General features: G+C 36.8%; 1 protein-coding gene and 1 long non-coding RNA gene across 2 annotated transcripts; both read left to right on the plus strand.

The window, feature by feature from the left end:
* The first annotated feature begins 357 nt into the window (after positions 1-357).
* LOC149005682 (uncharacterized) lies at positions 358-1563 on the plus strand. Its single transcript, XR_016175472.1, has 4 exons — positions 358-647; positions 1176-1220; positions 1345-1396; positions 1478-1563. It is a non-coding gene; the product is annotated as an uncharacterized LOC149005682 (long non-coding RNA).
* A 3723-nt stretch (positions 1564-5286) lies between these two features.
* LOC149005683 (WAT1-related protein At2g37460-like) lies at positions 5287-11514 on the plus strand. The gene is made up of 5 exons (XM_089169299.1): positions 5287-5323; positions 5812-5874; positions 10645-10809; positions 10910-11061; positions 11149-11514. Exons 3-5 carry the CDS (start codon positions 10699-10701, stop codon positions 11384-11386), a joined length of 501 nt encoding a protein of 166 aa, XP_089025425.1. The 5' UTR covers positions 5287-5323; positions 5812-5874; positions 10645-10698; the 3' UTR covers positions 11387-11514.
* Positions 11515-12161: the final 647 nt, after the last annotated feature.

Here is a 12161-nt window from a genome sequence, read left to right on the forward strand (position 1 = left end):
GCCAAAGAGAACCATTAGTCATCCCTACATTGTCATCGGCAATTAATGTATAGTTAGTGGCGGTTTATGTATAACCGCCACTAAATAACACAATATCTACCTTAATTTCTAAATTAGTGACGGTTTTCTACAAAATAACACTAAATTTTAGTGGCCGTTTTGTGTAAAACACCACTAATCTACATCATATTAGCCTTTCACTTTTGTAAACGCCGAAAAATTGCCTCCAATAGTGGCGGTTTTGTATACCGCCAATCTATTGACCGAAATTTTGCCTCCCTGCCCAATTTTTTTTTCCCTTGGGAGAATGCAACGAGTTAGTCATTCGAGCCGAATGCCTACTCGCAATTTCCTAGCCAGCCTCTCTCTCTCTCTCGCAATCTCGTCTCTCTGAAGTGCGGGCTTCCAGCAAGTACCAGCTCCAAAGGCTCGAACTGCTTGATGGTAATGAGCATATCCTCAAGATCCAGATGGTCGGTGCGCGGGGATGACAAGCAAAGCAAAGACAGAAGGCGGAGGCGGAAACAACTGAAAGGGGAAAAGCAAAGGAAAGATAGAAGGCGGCAACGTCATCTCTTCTTCATTTTCACCGAGATCGATTCGTTCTCGCCGGCGATATCCATCACTCCAGGCTCAAAACCTCTAAGGTATCAATGGGTTCCGAATTTATTCTTACTCTTTTTTGATAAACAAGTTGAAATTCTTGATTGGAGTCACTTGGCGGAAATTTTTGGTTAGTCGCATTTCTTGGGGTTCTTCATTCAATTACTATTCAGATTTAATGCTTCATGAATCTGTCTATTTCTTTCGCATTTGAATTTTCTTGACGCACTAGCCCTCTGGGTGAAGAAATTTTTTTTACCTCGGCTGCGATCTATACCTATCTTTTATTATTCTTCTTGCTCTTTTCTTTTTGATGACACTCCAACTGAGATGTTGTTGTTCTTGGTTTTCTTCTTTTTCTCTCTGAGTCTTTTCTTTTTTTCTCTGTTGTAGAGCATATCTCCAGGATCTAGATTTTCACTGCGTGCATGATTTGTATCATTATTTAAGAATCGAACTCGGACATTTTCTAGGTTTGTTGCATTCCTATGGTAGGAGTCACAAAACAGAATCAGGCCTATTTTGTTATCTCCAGTGGATGAAACGAAAATTATTTTCGTTCTTGTTCGCAGATGTATACTTCTTTGGGTGTTATGACCAGGGGAACTATCATTGAGGTAATATTAAGGCCTAGTCTTCGTGGTTATTTTGATAGCTTCCATTCGTTTATACCTTCCTGAAGAGAATTATACCTTCCTGAAGATATTTCTCTGATTAATGAAAAATTTTGCCATTATGCAGGTGAATGTTAGTTAACTTGGTCTGGTTACTCCAGCTAGAAAAGTTGTGTGGGGTGAGTCTTCTTCTTGTATTTTATTTTGTTCATATATGTTCATGTTTCCTTCTGCTAATCTTGATATATCGATGATTACAGGAAAATACGCTCAAGTTACAAATACCTCAGAGAATGATGGTTGCATCAATGCTGTTCTGCTTGTTTAGAGGAGTTTTTAACGCTTGGTATCCCTGTATCCCATCTAAAAGTCATTTTTTGTAGGGATAATTACTATTGGCCTCTTGTACTTTGATTTTATTACTACTGTATCCCCTGTACTTTTCAAAATTACTAATCCAACCTTTAACTTTGTCTACAATTACTATTGCCCCCTACTGTTAAGTTCCGTTAGTTTACTGATGATGTGACATCTTTATATTTTTTCAAAAACCCCAAAATACCCTTATACTTATCTCTTTACTTATTTACCCTTTTGTCAAGTTACAGTGGTACCCTTAATTAACCGTGGAGAAAAAAATAACTATAATGCGTTTTAATTCTAAAAAAAAAAACCACAAAATAAAGAAAGAATGATTGAATAAAACTCAAATAGAAACCGAAGAGGAAGGAAAATCGAATTCAACTCAAATTGGAAACTGAATATCACCTAATATATTTTCAAAATAAATGAAGTTTAGTAAATGTGGGAAACCAAATCGGATTTGGATTTTGCCCATTTCATTAATTCAAAAAAATTAAATTTAGGGTAAAATTGACATTTAATCGGGTTTTTATAAATGGGGTAGCATCGTCTTTGGATTTCTTAATTTTAATGAAGGGCAAATTAGACATTACATATTCAAACTTAACTACTACTTAACACTGTTGTAAGGAAGGGGGCAACAGTAATTTCGTAAAGAACAGGGTTTTATTAGTAATAAAATTAAGCTACAGGGGGGCAACAGTAATTATCCCCTTTTTGTAATATGAGAGCAACACAAACTGTATCGAACAATAGAAATTCTATTATTTCAGTACAAAGAGTGGTCTACAAGTTACAGAGTACTTAGGTATTTTGTTCGGTAAGAATTTCCTAAGAGAATGTAATGAATATCACAGGCTTGTTTCTGTTTACGAATAGCTGTAGATCAGTAAAATTGCTCATTTACATATAATTTGCTAAGGGGCGGTATGTAAATCGATGGCAGAAAAGCCACATTTGTTTTGTGCCTCTGTCTAATTGATTGATTTAATCTGTAATGAAAAATTGGATTAGGAAAACCATTCATACCCGCTTATGGTGTTGGTTTATCTTATTTGTTCTGTTGATAGGGATTCTGAGTGTTCAATACAAAATTTTGCCTCTTTGGTCCCCAACTCCCTTTTCTATTTTGTGACAAGAAAATTGATTTATGTAGTTATATGATAAAATAGTTACAATAAGGATTTTGATGTCCAAGCAAATAATAAAGATTTTGATGTCCCCAACTCCCTTTTCTATTTTAAAATGTCTGAGCTAAATCATATACAACCATTCTATTGCAGATGCATTATGGCCTGATTACAATGATGGAGCGTGGCAATCATGCTTCAGCCGATCTAGTTTTGATATGAAAGAGGTGCTCTATTACACTCTTTTGTACACTCTTTTTGTTCTTATTTCCCATTTATTGTGCTGCTGGATGGTTGAGTTGGTTAGGCTTTTAATACTTATGAGTGATTCATATAAGTGACTCAAATAGAGCTGATTGGAAGTCAACAATCCATCTAGTCAATCCCACTTATTTGGGACAGGGCTTGTGCTTTTTGTTGATGATGATGATGAGAAATTAGTTTGAGTATTGAAGTCTAGTTTGTGTGTAAGAATCTAGTTTGTTTTGTTTTTCTTTATATAATTGAACCTACCCAACGTTGGAAAGGAGTTTTTAAATTACAAAGTAATTTTAGGTTATTGACTTGAGTGTGTGCTTCATGATTCTGTCCCTCTCATGCAATTCCAATGTTCTATCTCAAAGTTTCCTCTCTTCTTTATCCAGTCCTCACCACCAAAAAAAGCATTTTTCCCTACGGACAAAATCCGTAGCCATAAACATTTTGTCCGTAGTAAAAAATAAATGGCCTATGGATTATGTCCATAGGCAAGTCGTTGAGAAAAACCCCGTAGGGAACTTCTCCCTATGGAAAAGTAGTGCCATAGGTTTAAATATTTTCCCCTACGGCACTAGCACCTTCCATAGGGAAAGATATAGGACTACGGACTTTTTCCGTCGGGCTTGTTGTAGGTTAAATGGCTCTTATATTCTCCCTACGGAAGCATAGTCGTAGGTCTAAATATTTTTCCCTACGGCACTAGCATCTTCCATAGGGAAATATATACGACTACGGATTCTTTCCGTCGTGCTTGTTGTAGGGTTAAACATTTTTTGCTACGGCTCTTGTATTTCGTAGGAAAATATGTAAGCATAAGGAAAGCATAAATCAACATTTTCCCCTACAGCTTGTTTTCTTACCGTAGGCAAATATCATCAATGCATTTTTGCCTACGGTCTGTTATGTCCGTAGGCAATATATTTTTATTTTTATTTTTTCAAAAAAATACTACCATATAACCTGTAATTGCATACTGCATATCTACTTTGGAAACTCATAATATATAATAGAGAGTACACAAAAACATAACCAAAATACTAAGACTTCCACATTCAAGATTCTAAATGCCGCAAATTCATTTACAGAGTTTGTAGTCACAAATTCATTTACAAATAAGTCCCCATGCCATTGTTGAAGAGATATAAAATAAACAAAAAGTTTGAAGCAAAAAGTCTCCCTTCCTCTCAAATTGTTATCCAACCAAATCTTCAATGTTGAGCTCTTTATCTCCATGTTCTCAAACTAACGCATCTGCAAGGAAACCAAAGAATAATGTCGCTAATATTGATTAGCAAAATGTTGAATTGCAGGAACAAGATACATATTTGAATGAAAAATAGAATGAATGACTAAATTTTATAATCCCAACGTGAGAACCATGTTACATCTTTATATAGAATAAACTGTTACAGTTCACAGTAGTTGGTGACTTTGACTGACACTACAAGTAAATGGGCCTATGGCAGCACTTTGGGTAAGGATACAATGGCGTTTTGTAAGTAAATCCATTTGGAGATTGAGAGTTAATATCCTTACAGTTTGTAAGCCTGATTCTAACCTAACAATTACTTCTCTTTCTCAAACTTACCAGCTTGCTCGCTCATTTTGAGAGATCGAACTCGAGTTCGAGTGAGATCCTGACGTTCGTAAGCCTGATTTTAACCTCCATGGACGGCTGCTTCTCGATTCACTCACTCTGGCAAGCATTCTGAGAGATCGAAATCGAATTGGAGCTTTCGTCAGTTTAGTCAAATACTGGATCGGAGCGAGCATTCTAAAACAAGCCTTCTACGGGTTGGAGCTTTCATAGAGCAGTCTTCTACAGCTGGTAATTCCATTTATAATTTCTTTCTTTTAGTGTTCTTCACTGCTCTCCATCTCTCTCGTGTCCATGGTAATACAAAAATTCCCATACTAAGATATTTCTCTTAGGTGTTTCTATGTTCTCATGTCTTTCAGTTGAACTATGGTTCCATTTAGTTCAGTTTTGTTTGACTACGGGTCCAAATCAGCTTTGGTAGAAGTGTCTGCTCCTTTAAATCAGTAACTTTCAGGATTTTATGCTTCTACAGATCTGGAGACTTGTTAGAAGATTTTAATCAGGATTTAGTTTGGATTTCTAAAGCTTTCCAAGAACTAACAAATGAATTGGATTGCTGAGTTTTATTTCTTTCTTGAAGAGTTCTTTTCCTATTATATTTCATAGTTGCAACCTTCTAATTTCCCATTATGGAAGAATAAAGGCAGGCTAAATTATTGATAATTTATTGCTATTCTGTGAAGAACATAATTGCTGTATTATCAACCAGACCTTGCAGTTGCTGTTATGTTCCCCTTTGCTCTCATCCTAGAGAGGTTTGTGTGTGTGTGTGTGTCTACTGTTTGAACAGTTTAAAGAACTAGTTATCTTTGTTCTCACTTTATTATTGGTTGTCATGGATTTTAAGTTTATTAGATAGACTTGAAGAGTTTCACTAACCTCGCCATACCCTTACTGTCCTTCCCAAACAAGTCCAAACAAGTCCCGTGGGTGGCGTACTTGTTAAGGTAACCCAGTATACAGTAGGGATAAGACTTCATAGTTATCTTCTGGACAAGATATTTGGCTGTAATATTCTTGAGGATCACAGATTCAGTTTCTTCAGTTTTCAGCATCTTCAAGGTTCCCAGAATTAGTGATGTTAGAAAAACAGAGAACTATCTCCCTCTCTGTGTTGTTAGGCTGATTGGCTCTATATCAGCCATATTACCAAGAGAATTTCCTATTTGATCCACTCAAAACTTGTGTTTGCATTTCCAAATGTTAATGCAGCATGACTAAGCTCTGTTTCATGTTTCTGCAGGAAAGTGAGGCCGCCGATGACAGTTTCCATATTTGCCAAGATCACATTGATGGGTTTGCTAGAGTAATCACTTTGACCATTAAATAGACTATATTCTAATTGGATATATATATATATTATCTCCTGTCTTCTAAAAGTAATAATCTAGCTTGCAGTGGGCACTAAACTATAAAACTTATTCTTTACAGGCCAGTGAGGGGTTGTATGGTAACCATTCTGTGCCAAAATTCCCACTTCAGCACAGAATCTATTTTTTATGCTTCAGTGCTGAAGTGGGCAAATTTGGCACAGAATCATTGCCATAATCTTGTATGGTAACCTACAGATGGGCACGTTTCTCTGGCCCATCTTGGCACAGAATCTTGTATGGTATGTACAAAGTCAAAGTATAAAATGGGCACGCTTTTTTTTTTTTTTTTTTTTTTTTTTTTTTATAAAACCAAAATAAAACTAAGCTAAATACAAATACAAATACCACTTAAGAACATCAAAACCAAAGGAAATGTCACCAAAGGCTCCATCTATTTATAGAAAAACGGTTTTCATTATTTGTCAAAAACAAAATTAACAACATGAATCCTGATGGAATCGAACCATCATACCCTAGAAACTTTCTAGGTGCTCTTCCATTTGAGCTAAGGATTCTCACCTACAAAAACACATGTTGGATCAATCCAAAAGTGTCCCTTTCTCCATCTCCAATACCTTCCTCATTACTCTCTCACCCATCTCCATGGAAGCTACAAGCACCCAAAAGAGTCCTCCAAACAATCACATTAACAATCTCTTTGGGTATCTGCATCACCATGTTCTCTACATCTTCTAACCATTTTACTGTAAAACACAATTCCTTCATAACCAAACCTCCATGGCTGCAAGCATTCAGAAGACCCAAGAAAGTCACCTCGTTAGGACTCAAGTCATTTATCTTGAAAATTTTGGAACAGAAAATAATTCAGGTTCTAATCCACAATCATTAACTTAAAGAATAGGCATAATGAACTGGAAACTTTCAGGGACAGACATGAAGTATATAAATATTATTCATACCAGTAGGTAGGTTGGGCATTTCTTGTGAGAAGCAATCATCCATATTGTTCCTTAATCAACTCCTTGAGGTAAAAAAACAAAGAATGGAGAAAGCAGTTAACTGCATTGTGTTGGCTGTCACAAATAAGGCAACATACTATGAGAAGAAACAATCAAATAAGAGGGTGGGAGTGGGGGTGGGTGGAGAGAACTAAGATCATCTGTTTAACATGCATACAACTGAGCAAAAGTTTTTCTTCAAAACAATGTACCAGCATTTAAAGCAGGAAACAAGAGTGAGATCAAACCAATAAAGAACCCTCTAGATATCAACTGCTAAACAAATCTTGATCTGTTATCCTACTTCATAAGATACCCTCATAAGCAGAGAATGTGTTTCTGACCACACTTCAACTTAGTCCTTCAGCTTTCCCTCATCTTCTAAATTTCTATAATCTTGCAACAATTAGTAGGCTAGTCAGCATAATCTATGAGTTCTTTTGTTATAGAAAAGGCATATTGTATCTTTTCATTAGGTATTTCACCACATATAAAATAACAGCATAAGAAAGTGTTAGAATTTGAAGATACTTCCAACAGAAAGCCAGAGTGGTTTCTATCCACTCCATTGATGGTGAAATAAAAACTCTTGGATGCCCATAAGGACCATAACCATCACACAGATTTCTGGTCTGCATCAAGCACAACTCCAGTTAAGAAATAAGCACCCAAATTAAGTTCCAATCCTTATCACAAAACCCAATCCTCGATTAGATGGATCTAGTGGGGATTAGAAAAGAAGGAAGCAATCGTAGACTGGAAATCTGATATGTAAAATATACTACATGAACAAGAGGATTAATAGATAAAGGTGAAACAAGACAAAGTTAACTTAACTCTGTTGGATTAAGTTCTATGCACTAAAAGGATTTCAGACCCATTTAGAAACAAGACCCCGTAGGTAACAAACATCGTTCATGCTGTTTTCTTAATTTAACTTATCCCTTGATTTTAGTTCTCACATTTTGTAGAAACTAACTTTTAGGAACCACCAGGCTTTATAATTCAGTCACATGCTCGAATATCAAAATAGAAACTATCACTGCCAAGGAATAAACAGATACCTAACTCTACAAATAGAGAATTTAATAGCAACTTGGACTCAATAAAAATTTACTGCATTTTACTGCATCAGGGCTCTGTTTTTCTGAGTACAAACTGGATGCTCAATGATTCTCCAAAAATAGGAACAAGGGATTTATTTTCCTAAGTCGAATGGCATCAAGGGTCTTAGGTTAGATTATACCATAGAGAAGGAAATTCTGGGATGGAGGAAGTTTTGTTGAGTGTGGAAAAAGACAATACAGCAGAGAAAGGAAATATGAACCAAAGGTATTCTCTCACTCCTAATGCTTTTAAGGCTGATTAGCAGAGCTCTCACTTTTAATGCTTTTAAGGCTGATTAGCAGAGTTCTCACTTTTAATGCTTTTAAGGCTGATTAGCAGAGCTCCTCACTTCCCATTTGGATACTCCAACCAAAACATCAACTGAGTCCCTTTTCCAAAACTTCAAAACAAAACTGATGCATGGGAACGTTGAGTCAAATGAAACCAAACCTTGTACCAAATCCCAAAAATGATACCCAAGATCCAAACTGACCTAAAGTAAAACAAAAGGGGAAAAAGAGAATAAAAAACCAACTTTAAGAACACAAAGATAAAAATGAAATCTTTTTAGTTTAGAACCATAATTCTGTTAATCATCAATCAATTGCCACCCACAAGATCTCAACACACACAAAAATGAAGAATCCAAGTATCATGCACTAAACAATGAGATCTCAATATCCCATGAAGTAATGGTGTCTCGCACGCATCAGACCTTCCATAACTCTGTTTGTAATCTAACAATCAATTTCCACACACATAAAAATGAAAAATCCAAGTATCATATACCAAACAATTAGGTCTCAATATCCCAACATATTACTCTCAGAAACAAAACCAATAGAATTGAACAATCAAAGTAAAGTCCAAGAACATAAAATCTTGCAAAAAAAATTCCATTTCAGTCATAAGGAATGACACCCTTGTGCTCCGATGTAAACAGAAAATGAATTTAACAATATCAGAAAAATAAGAAAGAATCAGGTTTTCTTATTCAGAACAACTATGTGCAAAAAAAAAAAACTATGAACAGTTGCAGAGACAGGGCAAACATCGATAACCTCCACTCACATTGAACGAAGATGAAGAAGTGGGTTGCAGACGGCTTCGGTTGAAGAGCGATCAGATGCATAGACAGGGCTTTGCTTGCACAAGAGGCTTCAGCTTCGACGAGAGAGATAGGTTGCAGATACGCTTCCAAACAAATAGATCGGCTGCATAGACGCTTCCAAACAGAGAGATTGGCTGCAGAGATGCTTCCAAATAGAGGATCGATTGCAGAAATGCTTCCAAACACGATCGGTTGGAGAGACTCGTTTTGGAGTCGAGAGATTGAGAGAGTTGGGAGAGATGAGAGAGACGAGAGAGAGTTGCAAGACTTGGGAGAGTTGTGAGAGATGAGGGAGACGAGAGAGATACGAGAGGTTATCTAGGGCTGCGAGAGATGAACATTGAGAGATGACCGTTGAGAGAGACGAGAGTGCAGAAGTCGATTGCAGAGAGATGAGAGAGTGATGAGGAGTTTAGGGTTATCGATGAAATTACATCGATAACCCTAAGTACCGTCAACGACAACCTTGTGCCCCGCATTTTTTGCAGAATTGCTTCTGTGCCCAAGAAGCTCCCATTTGGAGCTTCTCTGGCACAAGGAAAAAGTGTGCCAATTGCCTGGTTCAGCACAGTTTTGCTGAACCAGCATAAAAAAGTTGAACCGGTTTACCATACATGTTTTTGCTGATTTCTGTGCCAAAGTGGGCAAATGGCACAGAATAAGTGTGCCAGAATCGTTACCATACAACCCCTGATTGACCAGAACTTATACTATGCTGGAATGAAGTATACCTCAGCTACATTCACCACAGCGATATCCAATATGGTTCCTGCCTTGACCTTTCTAATGGTCCTGTTTAGGTAATTCCCCTGTAACAGTACCTTAATTTGTTTCTACGCCTCTTCAGAGTGCTGACTTACTAACTTGAGTTGGTGACGAGTGTAACTTAGGATGGAGGAAGTCAATCTTAAGAGACCAAGGAGCATAGCTAAGGTGGTAGGAACTGTAGTGACTGTTGGAGGAGCAACCATAATGACCCTAATCAAAGGTCCTCAAATAGATTTGCCATGGAGCAAAGGAACAAATGTCCAACTTGAAACAACAGAAGTCAGTGTCACGTTACAACCTCTTAAAGGAGCTTTTATTATCACAGTAGGTTGCTTCTGCTGGGCTGGATTTGTCATTCTCCAGGTAAGCAGTGTAAAAAAGGTAAGCAGTTACACGATACAGTTATTATTATTATTATTATTTTACTCAAGAATTGTTCAATGAATCTGTTGATTTGGAATCACGGGATGAATAGATGTTATAAGATGAAATAGGTTAGAAAATCGAATAAAAAATCTATTAGGTCGATAGGTCAAAAACGGTGGTCTAGTGATTCTGAGAATAATGATTCAGAAAATTTTACAAATATTCTATTAAAATCTAGATCTTAATTAGTTTGAAACGATTCAATTATTTTGATTAAAAATATCGGTTTTGCTCTTCAGCAACACACCACCCATACATAGATCAACAACTAGTTTTAGTGGTAAACTGAAGACAAAGGGTCTGCTAACAAAATTTCATCTTTTTCTTTCTAGGCAATCACATTAAAGGCATACCCAGCTGAGCTAGCTCTCTCTCACTGTCTGGATATGTTTGATGGGCACGATCAAGGGTGCCTGGTTTCACTAGCAATTGAACATGGAAACACTGGTATCTGGTCTATTGGCTGGGGCATGAAATTTGTAGCTGTCCTCTACAGCGTGAGTAACTTACGCTATATGATATAGGCCAAGAAGATCTTTTCTGTTTGTGGGTTTAACCTATGGACTTTATTGATGAGATTCAGTTAACTGCTTGCAGGGTATAGTGTGTTCTGGGCTAAGCAATTATATTCAATCATGGGTAATGAAGAAAAGAGGACCAGTTTTCAACACATCTTTTAGTCCCCTAAGCATGGTTATTGTTGCTGTACTTAGTACTTTCCTTCTGGGAGAACAGCTATGTATGGGAAGGTATGAACTAGAACCCTTTTGAACAGATATAACCATGGAAAAGAAAAATATCTAAATTAAGATGTATTATACATTAAAATTTTGCAGCATTCTTGGAGCACTAGTCATAGCCATTGGATTGTATCTTGTTGTGTTGGGTAAGAGCAAGGATTACATGCCATCACCACTAGTTGAACTGCCAACAGCCATCACTTATTGCGGGGAGAAGAATAATGACAATGAATTAGCCACCATTGTTTTGGCCAAAACGGGAACCCTGGTTATGTCTCCTTCTTTTCCTATAGTCTGTGTCCCAACAGATAAGGTACTGAATGTAAAAACCTAACTTACAAACCCAAAAAGTATCAGAGTTATGTTGGTACAATGTATTAGTAGCATAAAGGATGATTTAAATTAGATTAGGACACTTAATAGCTAGATAACTCTTTTCTGCATTTATTTACTTTATTTAGTCTTTTAGAGTTTTGGTTCCGTGGAGCTATGCAATAGGGTTTTCACATCCTAAACCTGATTTCCTCTCTTCTCTGTTCTTCCTTCACAAGAACATATTCTGCAATTCAAGCTGCAGTTCAAGAAGATCTCCAATGGTAAGTTGAATCATCCCTAATCCTAATTCTTCTTCTTCTTCTAATCCTTTATAACCGCACAAACCATAACTTCACCTTTTAGTTTATTCGATTTTCCAAGATCCTCACTTCACCTTTTAATATATTGGTTTATGCCTATGGTTTCTTGTAACCGTAGATAAAAATGATTTTCCCCTATAGCAATATGTCGGTTTATGCCTACAGTTTCTATGTAACCGTAGGTAAAATGATTTTCACCTTTCGGTTTATGCCTACGGTTTCTTCGTGACCGTAGGTAAAAATGATTTTTCCCTACGGTAAGTGCGGCGTCCGTAGGGATAAGTCGTAGCGTTACACCCTTTTTTTGGTATTGCCTCCATGGTAATGTAGTAATCATTATGATGTTCCTCATTGATCTTATTCTTGTCCCTGCTTAATATCCTGAGGGCTGGCTGTGGTAGCTTCTACCATAACATAATCACCTAAGCTTTAATTTTGTTTCTGATTTATGCTAAGTGTTTGGTTCTGCTGTCA

The sequence above is a fragment of the Hakea prostrata genome, chromosome 9 (genome assembly GCF_041222555.1).
Source record: "Hakea prostrata isolate BN-2017 chromosome 9, UWA_Hpros_2, whole genome shotgun sequence".
NCBI lineage: Eukaryota > Viridiplantae > Streptophyta > Magnoliopsida > Proteales > Proteaceae > Hakea > Hakea prostrata.